We start from the raw sequence: 18,583 nt of genomic DNA, 5'->3' as shown, positions 1-18,583 counted from the left end.
TAGAATGCGTGGATATATTTTTACACGCTTCGTTTGTTTGAACTAGTCACACTAGTCGTTATTTGGTTTCAAAGTAAATTGAAACCTTGGGACGGATGGTATGGTTTTAGTTTGGATGGATGGAATGATTGGGCTAGATAGTATGACATCGGTTTTGACTATTGGCATTTTGGAATGATTTGGGTTTAGATGGATGGATGGAAAGTTCAGGTTGAGATGGAATGTTTCGCATGGGATGCGATTTTGGGATCAATGTTAGTAGAGTAGCAATATGCACCACATCGTTCTAGATATTTATCCATAATCATAAACAAGCTAACACAAAAACGCTGATGAGGGTTTCGGTATGGCCACCAAATGTTAAATATGTCGGTGATTTTGATGTATCACAGGGTACGAAAGGAGACGGTGGTTATCGCGGACCAAAAGGTGAAAAGGGAGGACAGGTGGGAAGGTTACTCTGACATTTAATCCTCTCTTTTATGGCACTTCACTAAAAAGATTCTGATTTTTTTTTCTTACTATGACAGGGTGATCCTGGCATTGAGGGTCCAATTGGACGTCCTGGACCTAAGGTTTTCTGAGGGTTACTGATCAACAAATCATGTATTCACATGGCTTTCATTTGAGCAATTCACAAGTCCTGCTTTGTGCTTTGACATAGGGAGAAGTCGGGTTGAAGGGCGACAAGGTGAAACAGATGTTATTTAGCCGTGCTCTGATGATCTGTCTGAGGGAATGGTTAGAATTCACAACTTTCTTCATCTCCAACAGGGTGAAGTAGGAGCAAGTGGTGCAAAGGTAGTTTTTTTCTTGTGCTGGTAGAATAAGATGGATAAGAACAAGCACATCATCTCCTTTCTTTATTGATCTTCAAATGTTCAGGGTTTGATCGGGGTACCTGGCCAGAATGGAACCGATGGACAGAAGGTGATTTTTACGCTTACAAATTGTGCAGGCGTATCTAATCTTGAGATCAGTTGGTGACCGCACCGATGTATGTTGTATTTTCAGGGTAAGATTGGCCATATTGGAGCTACTGGCTGCAAGGGGGAATCCGGCGACAAAGTGAGTTAATTACAATTTTTTTTTCGTCGAAAAATCTTGGTGAATTTCACCCGAGAGCAATATTTTTTTTGTTTTTGTTTCTACAAGGGAGATGACGGCTACCCAGGAGACGTTGGGGAAGTTGGCCCACTGGGCAAAAAAGGAGAAAAGGTATTTTCGTTTGATTATGAACAAAACTATAATAAGGATTCAATTAATAGTTAAAGATGGATGGCAGACATCCTCACATCTCTCAGCTGGACCGAGACTCTGAGTGTTTTTTTTTCCTCACATGGCTGCACGCAAGTGTAATATTATGAGACGGCAGCCCAAAGTGAGATAGACACATTCAATTTGAGCTGTTAAACATTTCACAACCTGAGTGTGGTGCTCCTAAAATGGAACATCTCTCTGTGTATTTTTAAAAACCTGTTAAGATTTTATTTCCTAAGCATGATGGCGGGTTCAAGAAAAAAGTTTTTTTGGGGGGGGGGGGGTGGATGGGTGCATACTTTGAAGCTTAAGCTTCAACAATTGTATAACAATTGTTAAAACGTGTTATTGAATTTTAGGCTGCTCTCTCCTGAAATCTTATATATAGTTAGCAAGCTAGCTGTTAGCATCATCCATCCTCACTGCTGAATTGTTTAAAAGGGTCCATTAATGACTGGAGGTTTTTTTTTTTTTTTTTTTTTTTGTGAGGTCATGTCCTCACGGGTTGTTTTTCCTGTCGTTTAGGGAGACCTTGGCCTTCCCGGCAAATCAGGTGCTGTTGGCCCTGAGGGGGAACGAGGAGCAAAGGTGCAAATCTAATGAAAAAGCCGTGTGAAATAATCACATTTACAGCACAGTCATAACACCTGGTCTGAACATCTGCAGGGCGAAAAAGGAAATCCAGGAAATCCGGGACCCCCGGGAGAAAAGGGACCAGCGGTACATCAAATTGAATTTCATCTGATTATCTTCACTAGCCCAGTTAACAAGAGTCAAATAAAACAATGAACTCTTTCAGGGACTGCGTGGCTTACCTGGACCAAGAGGCGAATTGGTATATTTCTTTTCATTAACAATGATTTTCTTCAGGTGAATTTGCTGCAGTTTGTTAACAAATAAATATCCACAGGGAAGAAGAGGTCACGCAGGACCAAAAGGAGCTCAGGGATCTGTCGGGAATAAGGGAGAAAAGGTAAAAACAATATTTACACATTTCGTAATCACATTACAATGGTGGGCGAGTGGCTCCTTCCTTTGTGCAGTTTGCATGTTCTCCCTGCGTTTGCGTAGGTTTTCTCTAGGTACTCCAGCTTCCATCCGCCGCCTCTCGACCAAAGTCAGCTGGGACACAATCCAGCTCACCCGCCACCCTAATGAGGACAAATGTTAAAGGAAAAGGATGGATGGGTGTTCAATGTACTTTTATGGGTAGCGTGGCTCTTGGAGCAAGTTTGTTATAAATTTATGAAATACAAGTATTATGCTACATGATGTCATTTCTGTTCAGTTTGCGCAGGATTAGCTCTGATTTAGCATTTTCCGTTTCCTATTGTAAATACTGAAAATAGAAATACATTGCCGGGTTTAACTGGCGTCATCATGACACTTTTATAAGCAGTTTTAAATACATTTTTTTGATGTACCCTATCATCACATGGGTGCAAAAAGAAGTTGACCACTGTAAAACAAAAAAAAATATCAGATTGATGTTTGATTGTGATGCTTCAAAGTTAGTCTACTGCGCCGTGGAGTTAATCTTGTCTTCTTTCTAAAGTACGTTTAGTTTCTTTTTTCAGACTAAAAAAAGGGGTCTGCTGACCTTAAATAATCTTCAGTGTTTCTTTTTCTCTTAATACCCCCTTGCTGTCTTTAAAAAAAGACACAAAACCAAAGAAAAAGATAATGACGTGCTGGGGATTTTCTTCTTTTTTTTTTTTAAGAACATAGGTCTGTCTGTCTGTAGGTACTTGGTAATTTCCATCCGAACTTCTGCTCACTCATTTGACTTTGATGCTCGCTATCCTATGAAGCGCCAGAACAGAGGACGGCAAGTCAAAGTCTAACAGGTTTGATATACCAAGACAGATGAATACCAGACCAACACAACGGCCATGGAAGCTTACCCAGATGCAGAAGGTCTAACCCCTCTAAACTGATTCGCTTGTCTTAGTCAATGCCCACACAGTTGGTGACAGCCTCTAAACAATGTCTCCATGTGTACCAAGCTTGGTCTTAACTGCTTTTAACTGGTCGGAACCCAGCGTGTCAAAGGGTGCAGAAGATAGAAAGATGCAAGGCCTTGGCATGTGGAAACTTACAACAGTCAACGATTCTAGCTCAAATCACACAATCTAGTCACGTGCCAAAGAGGCTTAATCTAGCACATTTGTTTCTGATGACTGTACCCCTGTCGTTCGAAGGGAGAACGAGGGCCGCAGGGAAGCAGGGGGCGACCAGGGGAGGACGGACGTAAGGGTGCAAAGGTGAGGCTAGAGTTTTTGCATCAACACAGATTTTGTCAAATTAATTGCGACGTCTCTCAAAAGGAAATATTTGGTAGCTGACAATATTCTTTCGGTCCTAGGGTGATCCTGGACTCCCAGGCCCGAGGGGCCAGGCAGGAGAACCAGGAGGCCCCGGTGCAAATGTGGGTTGTTGAAAATATTAAATTAGACTATTGGAGAGTATTCCTATTAAAAAAAGAAAGAAGTTATAACTGTGGATGTCAACACATCTGGATGCTTTGCAGGGCACCTTAGGAAATCCAGGAGATCCTGGACCGAGAGGAGACTCGGGCCCCCAAGGACCAACGGTGGGCGGAACAATGATTTTATGGAACCAAATGCATTGGCTTTCATTAATTGTGAATTAGTTTAATGGGTTATCCCCCCAAAGGTGTTTTATATCAAACCATAAAGTACACCGCGGCTGTTACAGCTAATTATTTTTTTTTCCCTTCTTCTTTCTTTTCATCTTAGGGTGATAAAGGAAGACAAGGATTCAGCTACCCTGGACCAAGAGGGCCTACTGTAATCTTTTCTTTTCTAGATAAAACCGTTTAATTTCATCACTGTGCAAAGAAAATAGTGTCTCTAAAAATCTTTTATTGGGGGAAGGGAAGAAATAACTTAAAACTGCGATGCATGCTTTTTGTAAGGGCGGCAATGGTGGACTAGAATCAGGTTTTGAATTTCTCCACTTGGGCATTCCCATGTGGCATTTCCATGTTCTCCCCATGCTCGTGTGAGTTTTTTCCAAGTACTCTGGCTTCTTCCCACACTCCAAAATCATGCATTTTAGGTTCATTGAAGACTAAATTGTTGATAAAGCCAAAGTGAATGGCTGTTTGTCTATATGTGCCCTTTAACCATTCCAGGGCGTGCCATGCCCCTCGAAGGATTCTTTTTTGTCATTGCAACAATACGTTAAATGTTGCACAGCATTTTTTAAATATCACTTAAATACTATAAATATGTTGTATAACCAAACAAACACATATTGGTTCCTTTTACCAACAATGCAAGTTAGCAGTACAGTATTCTCAATGTATTTTAATGCATGGTGTTCGCCGGTCCCTAAACAGACTGGAAAAGCTTCTGTTGGAAGTTTTTTTTTTTTCCTTTGATCTAAAAGTACAATGTCAACGTTTTTGTGATACAGTATTTGTGCAGTGGAGGATCCCTTTCAAAGTTTGCCGAGTAATCTTTCAGGGCGACCGTGGTGATCCAGGGAGAAAAGGACGAAGGGGTGGTCGAGGTGAATGTGGACCCAAAGGAGAGCCGGGAGACAAAGGTCCACGTGGGGAGTCTGTAAGATTCATCGATTCGTGGTTGTTTTTCATTTGCACATCTGACTCGACACCTTTTGAATCACACTTGATTCAACATTCACAATGGCATTTTTGTCATCAGACCAATTTTTGGAAAATATGCATCAATTCGTAACCCAGTCAGTGGGTGTTTTTAAGGTACTGGGTGACAAAATCCATATTTCCAAGAGACAGAGACGCCATTTATTCTGGTTTCCACCGGGAGAAAGATTATTTTTACACCTGACCAACTGAATCGCACTACCAGAGACCGCACTCATTTGTTTTAAGCAGACCTGATTTGTTTGAACATGACTTAATTGTATTGTATTGTGGGGATAAATGGAATAAAGACCGTGGGTGTGAGAGCACCCTTAGTGAAGTACCGTATCAGTTCACACTTTGCTCTTAGGGGTACTTAAAGTGGAAGTCAATCCAAACATATTTTTTTCAAGAATATGCAGGCCCACTACTTGGAACAAGGCATTCTGATAAATATTGCGTTTGTGGGATAAGAGTTAATACACCTGTTTTTTGGCATCTCTGGGGGCGGCCATTTTGTCACTTTTCTCGAAAATGACATCACAAATGCTTCAGGGAGCAACCAATCACAGATCAAATGTTTTCTGAAGCCGAGCCATGATTGGTCGTTACCCGAGCCCTGAGCAACTGTGATGTCATTTTCAGTCGACAGAAGTAACAAAATGGCCGCCCCCTGAGATGGCTAAAAATGGGTGGATTAACTATCATTCCACAAACGCAATATTAATCAGAATCCCGTGTTTCAACTAGTGGGCCTGCATAGAACATATGCTTGAAAAAATAGGTTTGGGTTGACTTTCCCTTTAAAGAAAGAAAGCAGAAATTGCGTATTACCATTTTAGTCGATTACTTGGGCTTGTTTTTCTGTCAGGGGGAGCCAGGTCATGCAGGAGAACCTGGAGCCAGGGGAATAAGAGGGGATCCTGGGCCTGATGTGAGCATACTACACACTTTAATAAGTGGAATATTCAAGTACATTGCCAAGTGCTTGTACTGCTTGTGCGCAGGGTTACCCTGGAGCAATGGGCGATCCTGCATTAACCGTGAGTACATTTTAGGGGTGAAAAAAGGCTTTTGTCAAAACTATTAATTCATATTGCCCCATTGTCATTTCAGGATTGTGATGTCATGACTTACATCAGGGAGACTTGTGGTTGTTGTGGTGAGCAAACTATACATTTATATGGTACTACAAATGTGCAGTTGGCTATTGTTACATATTTTAACATACTAAAGCGGTTCTTACCTTTTGTCATAGACTGTGAGAAGCGTTGCGGTGCTCTGGACATCGTATTTGTCATAGACAGCTCGGAGAGTGTCGGTCTGACTAACTTCACCTTGGAAAAGAACTTTGTGATCAACACCATTAATCGTCTGGGATCTATGGCCAGCCACCCTGCATCCCCGACCGGTAAAGTCTGGCACCGTCGCCTTGTAAATGACACGGTAAAATACTTCGAGACACAAACGTTTGACGTAAAAGAGAGTGAATCGGTTTAAATTGTCATGAATATCCTGCAACTGGTTCAAATGAGAGCAAATCTTACTCTTGGAGATGAACAATTCTTACAACCGCCGACTTCAGGAACAAGAGTTGGAGTTGTCCAGTACAGCCACAACGGGACCTTTGAAGCCATCCGTCTCGACGACCCCGACATAAATTCCATGTCTGCTTTCAAAACGGCGGTGAAGAACCTTCAGTGGATCGCCGGGGGCACCTTCACCCCCTCGGCTCTCAAGTTTGCCTACGACCACCTCATCCGGGACAGCAAGAGAGCCCGCGCCAAAGTGTCCGTGGTGGTGATCACCGATGGACGCTTTGACCCGCGCGATGATGATGATCTTCTCACGTACATCTGCCATGACAGCAGCGTAGTGGTGAACGCCATCGGGGTTGGAGACATGTTTAGAAAAGCACAGGACGATGAGATCCTGGGTTCCATAGCATGCGACAAAAAGGATCGGGTCACTGGAATGAGGAATTTTGTTGACTTGGTCGCAGAGGACTTCATAGACAAAATGGAGACTGTGCTGTGTCCTGGTGAGTTCAGTGGGACGATCTAAAATGTTCTCAAATTAGCATTTTAACCACGTCCATTTATTTTCCCTTCAAGATCCAGTTGTTGTGTGCCCCGATCTCCCCTGCAAGAGTGGTAGGTCTTCTTAATTTAGCAGGATTTTGTGCAGAAGATGGTAGTCTGTTTACAATAAGACTTTATCAATCCTAGCCTAAATTGCAAATTAGAAAGCATTAGGGTTAAGTATTTATTGATTTTTTTTCTAATTATCTATGTTTTGCTTTGAATGTTTTAAAGCACTTTGAGTTGCATTTTTATGTATGAAAAGTGCTATATAAATAAAATGTGACTGATATTAGGGTTTAAGGTAGTTAGGTTTCGAGTTGGGGTTTAGGGTGGATGACTACGCACCGCACCGTATGTAATTTAGCCACTCAGTAGAGTAACTAAACTCAAATTCTACTTTGATCCACTTGCTTAAGAAAAGTACAAGTTGTAGTTGATGTCAAGTCTGGAATGCAAGGCTATTCAGCAATTTGTTGTCTTTCCATAGAGCCTGATGTGGCCTCGTGTGCCCAGCGACCAGTGGATGTGATATTCCTGCTTGACGGCTCAGAGCGTCTCGGGGTGGACAATTTCCGCCACGTCCGTGAATTCTTACAAACGGTGGTAGGCAGACTGGTACTGGCCCGGAGTAGGACAGATCGCCTGCGAGCTCGCTTGGCTCTTTTGCAATACGGCAAGGATGGGGAGAACTACGTGGCTTTCCCTCTCACGCACGACCCCGTCATCGTCTCAGACGGCGTGGCTCGTCTGCGCTATCTGGACTCTTCGTCGAGCGTGGGGCCAGCCATCACCCACGCTATTGACAGAATGCTTGGCAAGGGAACGACTCGCCAGACGAGACGCCTTGCCGAGATCGCATTCGTTTTCATCACAGACGGCGTCACAGACAGGAAAAACCTGGACGAGGCGGTGCACGCCATGCGTAGGGAACAGGTCGTCCCCACAGTGATCGCTGTGGGAAACGATGTGGATCAAGAAGTCTTAACGAAGCTGGCCATGGGAGACGAGAACGCCATATTCAAGGTCAAACAATGGTCCCAGTGGAAGTCAGGTTTGCTTGACCATTTCATCCGGTGGATATGTTAAAAGGAAACCACACTGGAGACATGAACCCAGGTTTGGTGCTACTGCTGTTAATTAGTCTGGCATTCCAACATACTACATCTCCCGTTGCATTGTACAGTTTGCATCTGTAGCAACCCCAAGTACTATATACATACACCATAAATCACATTTAAAGATAATAAACATACAGTATCCTGTCTTTTGTCAAGTCTCAGTTGTGTTTTTTTTAAAGACCCCCACAAAAGAATACAGTCAGGTTAAGGTCATGTTCTGTGCAGTATTCCTCCCAAGTATCCATCCGTCTCCATGTGGGAGGCGGAACAATGGACAGATGGACCCAAGGATGAATACTTTGCATTTTTCCCGCAGACGCTCCCATTGCCTTCATCCTTACATGTTGTCCAGCTGCACAGGAAGAAGGAGGGGGGAAACAAGAAGTGTGATTGGAGAGTTTCTATTGGAGATTGCAATAGGCCCGGACCATGAGGACCAGGTGATGCAAAATACGTAGGAAATAGTTTTTAAATGAGTTTGACTCACACCAGTGACCTAATGCGTCCTCGCAATAAGTGGGACAAAAAATATTTACCAAGTCGTCGACATCGCCAGTGTCATCTTCCATTGTAGCGACTGGCTCTTCGTTTTTCTCGTCAGCCAGCAGAAACTGACAACAGAGTACAGCTTTGTCAGAAATGAGGACAATGTCAGGGTCACTGTGAAATTGTTAGCCTAAGTCACCTGAGCGGCTTCGTTTTTTGACACAGCGCTTCCTTCCACCTCGTCCTGGCCAATAAGAGATATGGAGCCTGCAAAAGAAACAAAAATACGTTAAAACGATTAATCGGGGACTGCACCGTTGCAACAGATTCTTTTCTCTCACTTCTGAAAACACAGGGTGGAAATTTCGTGACATCACCGGGAAGGAATGAATGAGTAGGCTTTGCGTACCTTGAACAAGCAGGTCCCAAAAGACTTCCAGCCCCCTGTTTGTGATGCTTCCTTTCAGCGACTGGAGGTAGCTATTGTACAGATCGGCCTTCCCCAGCTAGGTAACCAAAGATATGAAACATTCTAAAATCCTTCAGACACTTGCCAAGAATGCACACTGACTACCGATCGCATATTTGTGCAAGAACTGGCGTTGGCTCAAGTTGTGAGAAAAGGGAAATAGTCAATGTTTATTTACCTTTACAGACTGTTCTCTGAAGGCCTGGACACAGGTGATGCTTTTCATGTAGTACTGTGTGTTCTTGTTGCCTAGCAACTGCTCTATCCTGTGAGTCAGCTGCTCGCAGGCTGGGTGGGTGAGTGTGTGTTAGTGGTAGTGGGGGGTTTGGTCATCACACCCAAACAAAGAAACAGAATTTACAATAGATACTCATTAGTCATAATCATGGCCAGTGCTCTACTTGAACGAGTTCAATGAACGAAAGTTCATTTTTGTTCGAGAGTGTGTGACAGCTAATTTCCTTCCTCAGCCTGGTGCCTAACCTAAGATTTGATTTGTCCTTGCACATTAAGGACTACGGTCTTTTTTCCCCCTTTAAATTCCTAATTTAAAAAAAAAGAAAAAGAAAAGAGCATTCACGTAACAAGTTTTTCCTCGAGATTGTAGGGCGAAAGTTGCAGCCGTCTACTAGTGTAGACTGAATGGGGGGCGACAATGGTGGTAAATGACAGTATTTGAGAGTCATGACTCAGAGCAACATATTGTTTAAACAAAAAACTATGAAGTAGTTCATTTTTAGAACGGTGAACTTAGTTCAAATTGTTGAATTATGAAATATGAACGGAACAAGTTCATTCTAAAATCTGCGAACTGAGCTTTAAACTAGTTTTACGTGGAAAATGAACTTGCCCAACATTGATCATGGCGTATTGCACAATGTGAACAACAGAATAAACTGGATCTCACCCTCTTGGAATGAAAGCGTTTTTTGCTTGATCAGGATGCGGAAGTCACGGGCGGGGTTAACGCTTCCGACCTGGATGAAAGGAGGAGTGAGGTTGAAAATGGTGAGCCGTACAGCAGACCGCCCCCGACGTCAACCCCCTCCCCCACCCAATCTCTCCCAGCCAGCTTCTTACCGAAGTAACAGAGCCTTCAGAAATGTCAGCCAGATTATACTCCTCCTCCACCTCCTCCTCCGCCGCATCTCCCTTTGCCTTTTTGGCATGTGGCTGCTCAGAGCTGACAGTAGAAGGGGTCAAGTAGAAGACAGTGAAAAGTACAGGGAAGAACTTTGGTCACACATGCATCTTCAATACAGTGGCACAAATTGTTAATACTACAGTGGAATCACTAAAATTGAACAAAATCCCGCAAATGCAATGAGTTTTCCATACAAAACAAGTAATCTCAGTAGACAATAAGCAGTTGCACAATTAAAGTGTCACCATCAACCCATTGTCAATTGTATTAGGTGATGTTTATGGACCATTTTAACATTCAAAACTGTGACACAAGTGGAAAGATAAGATCATCACTACAATTAAATTGAAATTAAATAAAACTATCAATCTTTTAATGACTGCTGACAAATGCTTTGTGGAGAGGGAGGTCTGTAGATTGCAAGGTGACTTCATGCATCAGGCTTTTTAATATGTTTAATTGTTCTGTTCAAATGAAACACACTCAAAAAAGATTTAATGTATGTATAATGTATCAAATGTAGTTTAAAAACATTTAACAATTAATTTATTGTGTGTACATAGGAAGAAATGTTTGCAGAGCGATACTGCCATTGGCAATGGCATATTATATTATCTACTGCTAGAAGTAAAGCCACATTCCAGCTTTGCTGTGTTTGGTTGATTAGGTGGGCAGGTAGAAATATGAATCCTGTAGGAGACATTAAGTACTAATTTATTTTGTTTTGTTGTTGCTGTATTGTATGCACTGTTAAAAGAAACTGATACTGGTCCTCACTATTGTTAGTTGAAAAATCTGTAAAAAATGGGCCCCGTTAGTGAGCTTCAAATAGTTTATATTGCACTAAGCAGTCAAAAGTGTGCATGTGTGTGTTCCACTATGGCTCTCAGATCACTTTCATCTTTCCCATAACTGGTACCCTATACCTGTAAAGGCATAATAGAAAATGTGGAGAGAAAAAAAAAAAAGAGCTGGTACACTACACTGTAGAGCGTGTTACATGCTGATGTTGCTCTGCATTGGCCATCAAATGCATCTTGTGATTTTTGATGCAAAGTTTGGGTGTTCAATTTTGGAGGTTCCATTGTAGTATTGGAGATTCCAAAAACACCAGACTTACTCTTTTCCAAAGATCTGAGCACTAGTTTTCAGCTGCTTCTTTTTCTCCACCACTTCGAGAGGAAACATCTTCTTCACCTCCTCTAGTGGCACTCGACAACGCTCCTTGATGACATCCGGGCGGTCCAGCACAGCCGCCAGCCACGGCTCCATTGCGGGGAGGGCTGTGCCGGGGCTGACGGCTCGATGATGCAGGCACTGAGGGAGATGGGATTAGACGACACATTTATATCGGACCACAAGAAATGATTGTGTAAGTCTGAATCATCATTTTAAATAATGTACATGTAAACGCCTGAGTATGACTACCATAATGCTAACTAGCTGCCAGCTACAGTACCACAACTTGAGACACAGCCGTTCGCTGGTACTATTTCTCAGTGGTGGGAAGTAACGCAGTACAAATACTTTGTTATTGTACTTACATGAGTATTCATTTTTCAGATGACATTTTCCTTTTACTTCCTGCATTTAAAAACAGATGAACGTACTTTCTACTCTGCACTTTGTTCAAATACTACACAGTGGGGAAGCAGCAAAAGAAATACATTAGGTTCAAAAGTCAGAGGTTACCTGGAAAAGCCTCTGGAACTCAGGGTTGGGAATGTGGTGGACTTTGACCAAGTCCTTTATGTCTCCATCTTCATCTTTCTCCACCAACATCATGGAGTCGATGAGAGAGTCGACAGCCTGCAACTGTGTGTCTGTGTATACACAATAATCTCACATTTGATTGGCAAGGCCAATGAGGTTTTCATTTAAGAATTTTTAGATAGTGTAATATCTAATCATATGGAACACTTTTATCTTTGTAAAAATATTCCGATAATGTATGCGCTATGATTAAATGATAATATGAAAAAACAAGAACAATACCTGAGGGGCTGAATTTCTTGCTTTTCAGAGAAGCATAAGTGAAGTGCCGGAGGTCTTCCATGAAGGGCAGCTGGACGTATATGAGACACTGCAGAGAGAAACACGCGTTAGCTTAGCTGTATGGCAATAAATGGCAATGAACTCATGCTACAAAATTGCCCCATTTTCCTTTATAGTTGTTAATTTGTGTTAATATTTTTTTCTTCCCTCAGTGTAAGGAAAGGTAGCATTATTTATTTTGGAAAAAAGGACAGATAAAACCAGTAAAACAAGGTTGTTTATCAATTAATTCACAATACTATATTACAAAGAGATTTAAACTGCATAGAAAACAATACAGTATTTTAAAACAATGTGTACGTATGGAATACTCATCCAGAATAAGTGGTTTTACTGTATACCCAATATGCACTTATTTAGTACATGTTAACATAAAATGTTTATATCTTAAAAAATTCAAATACTTACCTGAGTTTACAAAAAATACTCAAAACATTAAAAAATATATATATTTTGACAATTGTCCTATGCCAGCTATTTCATAAAACACATTTTTCATGAACTCTGTCACTCTTGGTTACCTTCCTCTTGAGTAAACTATGGCTGCCTACATTAGTCGACTAGTCACGACTACGTCAACGTTCAAAATCATTGAAAATTCATTCAATAGTCTGTGTTGTTGTTTTTTTCATCCGTGATGTAAATAGAAGCACTGTGGATAATACAGCGTCATGGGTGGTTCTAGCAACAGAGTCCAAAAGTTTGGGCGTATTCCGCCAAAAATACTTCTCATGCGATGTAAGCATGCCTTTCATGGCAGCACGGCGGTGATAAACGAGCATCTAAAGAGGAAGCACGTTGTGGCCAAGGCCTGATTTCACTTCTGACACAGGGACAGTCGTGTCGAGAAGCTACCATTAACACACACAGGTTACAGTGATAAGTTTAATAGAGGTTGAAAATACATCTTTGTTTTCTTTAGTTTGAATTTGCACATACACTACCTTAAAGACTTCGAGTGTAATGTAAGCTAATGGTGGTTACATAAGAGCGGCTGCTGACTCGTGCAATATGCTGCCATTTGGACAAGCGCTCTTGAAAATGACTGGATGTATAATATACTACAATGACAGTGATTAGGATGTTGTGCCATCACCTCATAGTTCAGCTTGATGCAAGGGAAAGCTGCTCCGATTTGAGGATTGCACCGCCGGTCATAGGCGTACCGAACAATTGCCACCTTTTTGAGCTCGTCCAGCGCCCGAACGAGGGCGGACAGCGCAACCCCAGCATGCTGAGCCCAGGAAAAAGCCATTAGTATTGACACAGAGCAAGCGCTCATTTTTAAAAAATCCGCAACTGGATCTTACCTGATCATTACCTGCAGCAAAGATCTTGATGGTCTGGGTTCCCATGAAGGAGTGACGAGGAACCTGAAGGCAGGTCAGAACCATAATGAATCAAACAAGAACAAAAATAAAAAAAAATCCAATCAAAATAAATCAAATAAAATGGCATAGTACCAGGTTTTGGTTGGTAAAACCTAAAACAGCAAAGCACTTTCCATCATGTTTGTATTTCATCTGCTCTTGATCCACTTTGGAGAAGGGAACAATATCACTCCCATAGCAAAAACCTGTTAACACAAAACAAGCACAAGATTTATATAGAGAGGTTTGGTTACAGAGATACAATACTAGAACACCAATGTTTGATTATGTGTAGCCTGTATTATTAGTTATGGAAGTAGCACAAAACCGTTTTTGCCCATATACCCTTTTGTCAAACCATGAGCTCCTGCCTCACTCATACGGGTTGATGATTTTCCAAAAGTGCAATGTAATACTACAGTACTGATAATTCTATGAAAATAATTGTAATTCGTCTCCTTAATATTAACACTAAATTCTAAGCCATTATCTTCTTTTTAACTCGCATTAAACGTAAAAATGAATGTTGGAGGAAAAAAAATGGAATCTGAATAAATAATAAACATGCTATTGTTATAACTCTTATAACATTTACCACAAAAAACTGGAGCTCACTTAAATAAGCCCCCTTTAAGCAGGCATTTAAACTTTAATTATAAGGAATAAATCACTTGTCTCAACAGGGAAACAAGTTGTAGCGCGCACATACAATTCATTGACGGCCTTACGAAATGACAAAACATTTACTTATCTTGGAAGTAATATATTAAATGTTTCCACGTACCCCCTGCAATGTACCCCTAGTTGGGAAATACTGAGCTATAGGATTTCAAGTTCAAGTTCAACTAGTTGAACATAAAATATGATGAGTAGTGGTAGACGTATATGGCGATAATTCTGGAAGCATCATGGATAAATTGACAGTGTTACATTCTGTGAAAAGAAGTAGCGCTACCACAACGGAAAGTATTTGCCTTGGATTATGTCGTCCTTCTGCACCTCCGTCTCGTTGTCGTCATCCAGACAGTAGACTGTCTCTCTCTTTACGTGGTCTCTCTCGTTGCTCTGTGCGTCCACCGTGAGCCACGTTTTCTTCAGCTTCTCCTCAGTCACCTGGTGGATACAAGCGGGACTCGTAAAGAGGGGGAAATTTCCTTTTTAAAGTCACAATACAGAATGGCCACAGTTGTAAAGGACCTACGGCAGGGGTGGCCGCGGATAACATGTAGTTAATTGTGTGGAAGAAGTTGTTGATTAACCATATTCAAAAAAGAAAAGAGAAAAAATACAACTTTTTGCCAGAAACCAGTAGAAATGCAAGCTTCAACACACTGAGGGCCAGTCTGTTGTCCATAGATAGACACTTTGTTCAACTGTAGCACATCAGATTATGCAGCTGCATCGAATGTGTTGGTTGGTGAGTGTCCAGAGCGTTTGCCAAATTACGTACAGCTTTGTAGCCAACGATGCGAATGGAGAGAGCGCTGCCGATGGTCAGCTGACAGGGCCACGCCATGGGTCTTCTCTCAATGTGCTTGAACATACACAGCCCCTCAATAGCATTCCTAAAGTTGTGCGCAAGGCAAGAAAACATTTAAGTCACGCGAAGCCAATGAGATTCTTTAATTGTAAAGGTGACACATGAATAGTTGACTTTTTAATTGCTTGGAAACAATTATTGGGGTGAAGTGTCATCAAGAGTGAAATTCAACAACCAGGTAAATCTGTGAGCTGCCTATATCTGAATAATGTATCTGTGAGCGACCAGCACTGCACTTCCACCCCACTATTATGTCACTGTGTGGCTAATTTACGCAATAACAAAGCCTGCACAGGGTCTCTTTGTATGTTAGCATAAGTTACGCCGGGTGAAGATCTACTCGAGCTACTTTTGAGCGACCGGCCACACTTTTTGTGGGACACTATTACGCAAAACACCCACATTGACTAATGACTACAGGTGCAAAGCCCTGCTATCACGTCAAAGCCAAAAGTCGTCCACGTCTCCTTTAGAGAGATCAAAAGGGCCTTTCACCTGAGTGTGTAAATCTGATCGAGACCATCCTGCTCATCCAGGCAGAGCATGATGTGTTTGACCATGTCCAGTCCACTCTTCTGTTCCCTGGACAAGCCTTTGCCCGAGCCTCTTGCACCGGGACCTCCGGGACCTCCTCTTCCTGCATCACCTGTTTCATCCATTGACTCATCTTCAGCAGAGAAGGGTAAACTACAAAAATGCAAACAATGGAAGCATTTCTTGAAAATATGGGTTGAAAGATAGATACAAGCAACTTAAGTGGCACATAAATATAGCTGCATTCAATCGAGTCCCTTGGGATGCAACATCTTAATATCGCCAAATACAAATAGTATGAGGCATCAATTGGGGCTAAGATATCAGGAAGGTATTTATTAGGAAGGATTTATGTGTAGAAAATAATGCATACTTATAAAGGGAAAACGTGTTAGAAAACATCATACTATATTTTCAAGACTAAAGTTGTAATATTATGAGAATAAATCTGCATATGTTCAAGATAAAAAGTAATAATATATGACGTGAAGGGCAGGATATAGATATTTTCAAACATAATATTAATTAAATTCATTCAAATTTATTATACAATTTAAAACGCCGATTCTAATAAATCTTGCATTATAGGCCTCTGTCACTCATTGAAGAGTGTAATTCTGACAGATCATCTTTTGTCATTTCAGTGGTCAAATGTTTTACAGGTTTCGCTCTGCCACTTTAGCTTTAAACTCCATCAACAGCTTTACAGATGTCACATCTGCTCTGATGTGAGCTGTGGTAATGACATTTCCGCCGACACAAGGCAGTCACAGTCATAGTAAAGGCTATTACAGTTCCAGCAGTACAGTGGCACCACCTGTTATTGTTTTCCTGAGGAGAAAACGGGGGGGCTCTATTTGAGGCGAGGTGTTAAATTATTCAAGTGGCATCTGTTGGAGCGGATGCCCCTAACTGGGGAAACATAATGTTGGAACTTACAAGAACTGCAGAGTAATGTCAGATTGTTTCAGGTTTTCAACAATGATGTCCAGCTGTTCTGAGTCTGCTTCAACACTGAGGTCACTCAGGAAGTAAATGTTGAGTCGATCATAACGTTTTCCCCTAAAAAAAAAAATAAAAAAAATAAATGATAATAATAATAATAATAATGTGGCACATCATGATGAAAATTGCATTCCATACAGCTTTATAACACAAGAGTTATCAGATTTAAAAAAATCTAAATCTTACTTTATTGCAGTTTGAAGAAGATCCATGCAGACCACAAGAGCATCCAACCCTTTTTACAACAGTTAAAGAAGACATATCTATTTTAATGTCATTATAAATATATATTTTTTTACGAGTGTTAAGTGCTAGCAAAGGATACAGTCCGCCTGTTGATTCTCCGGCTGGACCTGACTCTCAATCTCCTCCAAGAGCTCAAAGTCAGGTACCATCAGGTTGCGGTGAACAGTGATGTTCTGGTACTGGTCATCTTGACCCAGCGGGTTTTTGGTCAAGTCTGTGCCAAACAGAACCAAGGCCAATTCATCCTTCACCTCGGCAAACACCTGTGAAAACCAACAATCACATATGCCGTCTAGGCTAAGTTACTAATGAATTTTTAATTGTTATGGCCACTATGGAAAAAAAAAACTACACTATGAGATTTAAGTCTCAATCTTATGAGAATCAACATAAAAGGTACATAATTAAATAGTAAAAGATTAAAGTCGTAATTTTATGGGAACGAAATTGTATATTTATGAGAGAAAAATAAAAGGGATATTTTGAGATAAAAGTGGTATATTTTGAAGGTAATCAAGATTAAAATTTTAATGACAAAGTTGTACATTAAAGAAAAACGTTTGATATGTTCCAGATTAAAAAATGTAATATTACGAGAATTATGTTTTATATTTTTGAGAAAGAAGTTGCATTTAGTTTGAGAAGTTTCTTATATATTCCAATTTAATCTACCTTTGAGATAATACTTGTAATATAAAATCAAAGTTGTATATTTTCAGGAGGTGTATATTTCAAAGGTGTACTATTACAAGAATAGTCGCATATCTGTGTACATATACTTCCAATATTAGTGATTATGCGAGAAAAACATAATTTTTTGCAAATCAAAATTGAAAAATAAAGTTGTAAAATGTGATACATTTTCAAGATGAATTTATACTATTACAACATAGTATTTTTTTTTATTTAGAAAAAATACAATTGTGATACATTCTAAATTAAAATCACAATATTACAAGAATCAAGTAGTATATTTTTAAGAGACATTACAATTTTTTTTAGATAAGTTATATTTTTTACAATATTCTTTCATTTCCAAACATTTTCCCCCCTTTGTTTCTTTTTGTCTCGTAAGATTACGACTTTAATCTTATAGTGTTATTTTTCTTTTCCTTTTCAGTGTGGCCTTAATCATCCTTCGTACTGAATAAATAAATAAATAAAACATTTTAAAGCATATTACCTGACGTTGGACAAACTTCTGAATGACTTGTTTGGCAAGTTCAAATGGAGAGTCTTCACCCGGTGCCGAGTGGGACATAGAAAGCCCAACATCCATACACAGCACATGAAACGACTGCAGTACACAGATCAACATATTTTTTATTCATGTTGGCCATTTTATTCCACATCATTGTTCAGGTTCATTGCTAAGGCGTCAGCTTGCCCCATCAGACATGTCCCTACATGCCCTTTCACTTCTTGAACGACAAGGTGTATTATGAATGCAACAAAATTAAATACAGTAGTTTATGCAGAGGGCTAACAGACACATATTTCAAAGTTACACGGAGTCTTTCAATATAAATGTACTTACTTTTGACTTGGACATTTTAGTGTTTTTGTTTCCCTCCTTCAGGACCTGTGTGTCACCTGATAAAAGGTCCGGGTAGAAATGCCGTTCACTTCCTGATTACAAAG

At 40.6% G+C, this 18,583-nt stretch overlaps 2 protein-coding genes across 3 annotated transcripts in view; one reads left to right on the top strand and one right to left on the bottom strand.

Annotated features, from left to right (window-relative positions):
- LOC147136455 (collagen alpha-2(VI) chain-like) overlaps positions 1-8,242 on the top strand; it is an 11,172-nt gene extending 2,930 nt beyond the window's left edge. For both annotated transcript variants that reach the window (XM_086052434.1, XM_086052433.1), the window contains exons 6-28: positions 393-446; positions 531-575; positions 665-691; positions 775-801; positions 886-930; positions 1,015-1,068; positions 1,156-1,218; positions 1,786-1,848; positions 1,927-1,980; positions 2,060-2,095; positions 2,171-2,233; positions 3,462-3,524; positions 3,626-3,688; positions 3,791-3,853; positions 4,020-4,070; positions 4,752-4,850; positions 5,763-5,825; positions 5,899-5,934; positions 6,008-6,053; positions 6,150-6,302; positions 6,477-6,932; positions 7,006-7,044; positions 7,463-8,242. In XM_086052434.1, coding sequence (XP_085908560.1) covers positions 393-446; positions 531-575; positions 665-691; positions 775-801; positions 886-930; positions 1,015-1,068; positions 1,156-1,218; positions 1,786-1,848; positions 1,927-1,980; positions 2,060-2,095; positions 2,171-2,233; positions 3,462-3,524; positions 3,626-3,688; positions 3,791-3,853; positions 4,020-4,070; positions 4,752-4,850; positions 5,763-5,825; positions 5,899-5,934; positions 6,008-6,053; positions 6,150-6,302; positions 6,477-6,932; positions 7,006-7,044; positions 7,463-8,061 — 2,262 coding nt within the window. In that variant the 3' untranslated portion in view covers positions 8,062-8,242. The remainder of the gene's footprint in view (positions 1-392; positions 447-530; positions 576-664; positions 692-774; positions 802-885; positions 931-1,014; positions 1,069-1,155; positions 1,219-1,785; positions 1,849-1,926; positions 1,981-2,059; positions 2,096-2,170; positions 2,234-3,461; positions 3,525-3,625; positions 3,689-3,790; positions 3,854-4,019; positions 4,071-4,751; positions 4,851-5,762; positions 5,826-5,898; positions 5,935-6,007; positions 6,054-6,149; positions 6,303-6,476; positions 6,933-7,005; positions 7,045-7,462) is intronic.
- On the bottom strand, positions 8,088-18,583 carry LOC147136454 (DNA repair protein Ku80-like). Its single transcript, XM_086052437.1, has 21 exons — positions 18,480-18,583; positions 18,126-18,239; positions 17,022-17,205; positions 16,883-16,931; positions 16,631-16,753; positions 15,653-15,844; positions 15,068-15,182; positions 14,592-14,730; positions 13,711-13,823; positions 13,558-13,620; positions 13,344-13,481; positions 12,188-12,275; positions 11,885-12,015; positions 11,313-11,509; positions 10,129-10,231; positions 9,956-10,025; positions 9,227-9,336; positions 8,989-9,085; positions 8,779-8,846; positions 8,630-8,704; positions 8,088-8,445 (listed from the first exon to the last, which is right to left on the bottom strand). The coding sequence occupies exons 1-21, from the start codon at positions 18,492-18,494 to the stop codon at positions 8,431-8,433; spliced, it is 2,199 nt and encodes a 732-aa protein (XP_085908563.1). The 5' UTR covers positions 18,495-18,583; the 3' UTR covers positions 8,088-8,430.

The sequence above is a fragment of the Filicampus tigris genome, chromosome 14 (assembly GCF_054856515.1).
Source record: "Filicampus tigris isolate MCC_2025a chromosome 14, RoL_Ftig_1.0, whole genome shotgun sequence".
In the NCBI taxonomy this organism is placed as follows: domain Eukaryota; kingdom Metazoa; phylum Chordata; class Actinopteri; order Syngnathiformes; family Syngnathidae; genus Filicampus; species Filicampus tigris.
Note: the sequence above shows the minus strand (reverse complement) of the source record. Positions and strands in the feature narration are given on the sequence as shown.

Bases quoted from the DNA above. Each gene is read 5' to 3' on its own strand.
- LOC147136454 (XM_086052437.1), bottom strand. The intron at 13,824-14,591 runs GCAAATACTTTC...TTGTGTTAACAG, and splicing joins GAAGGACGACATAATCCAAG to GTTTTTGCTATGGGAGTGAT. The intron at 12,276-13,343 runs GTGATGGCACAA...TTCTCTCTGCAG, and splicing joins GCATCAAGCTGAACTATGAG to TGTCTCATATACGTCCAGCT.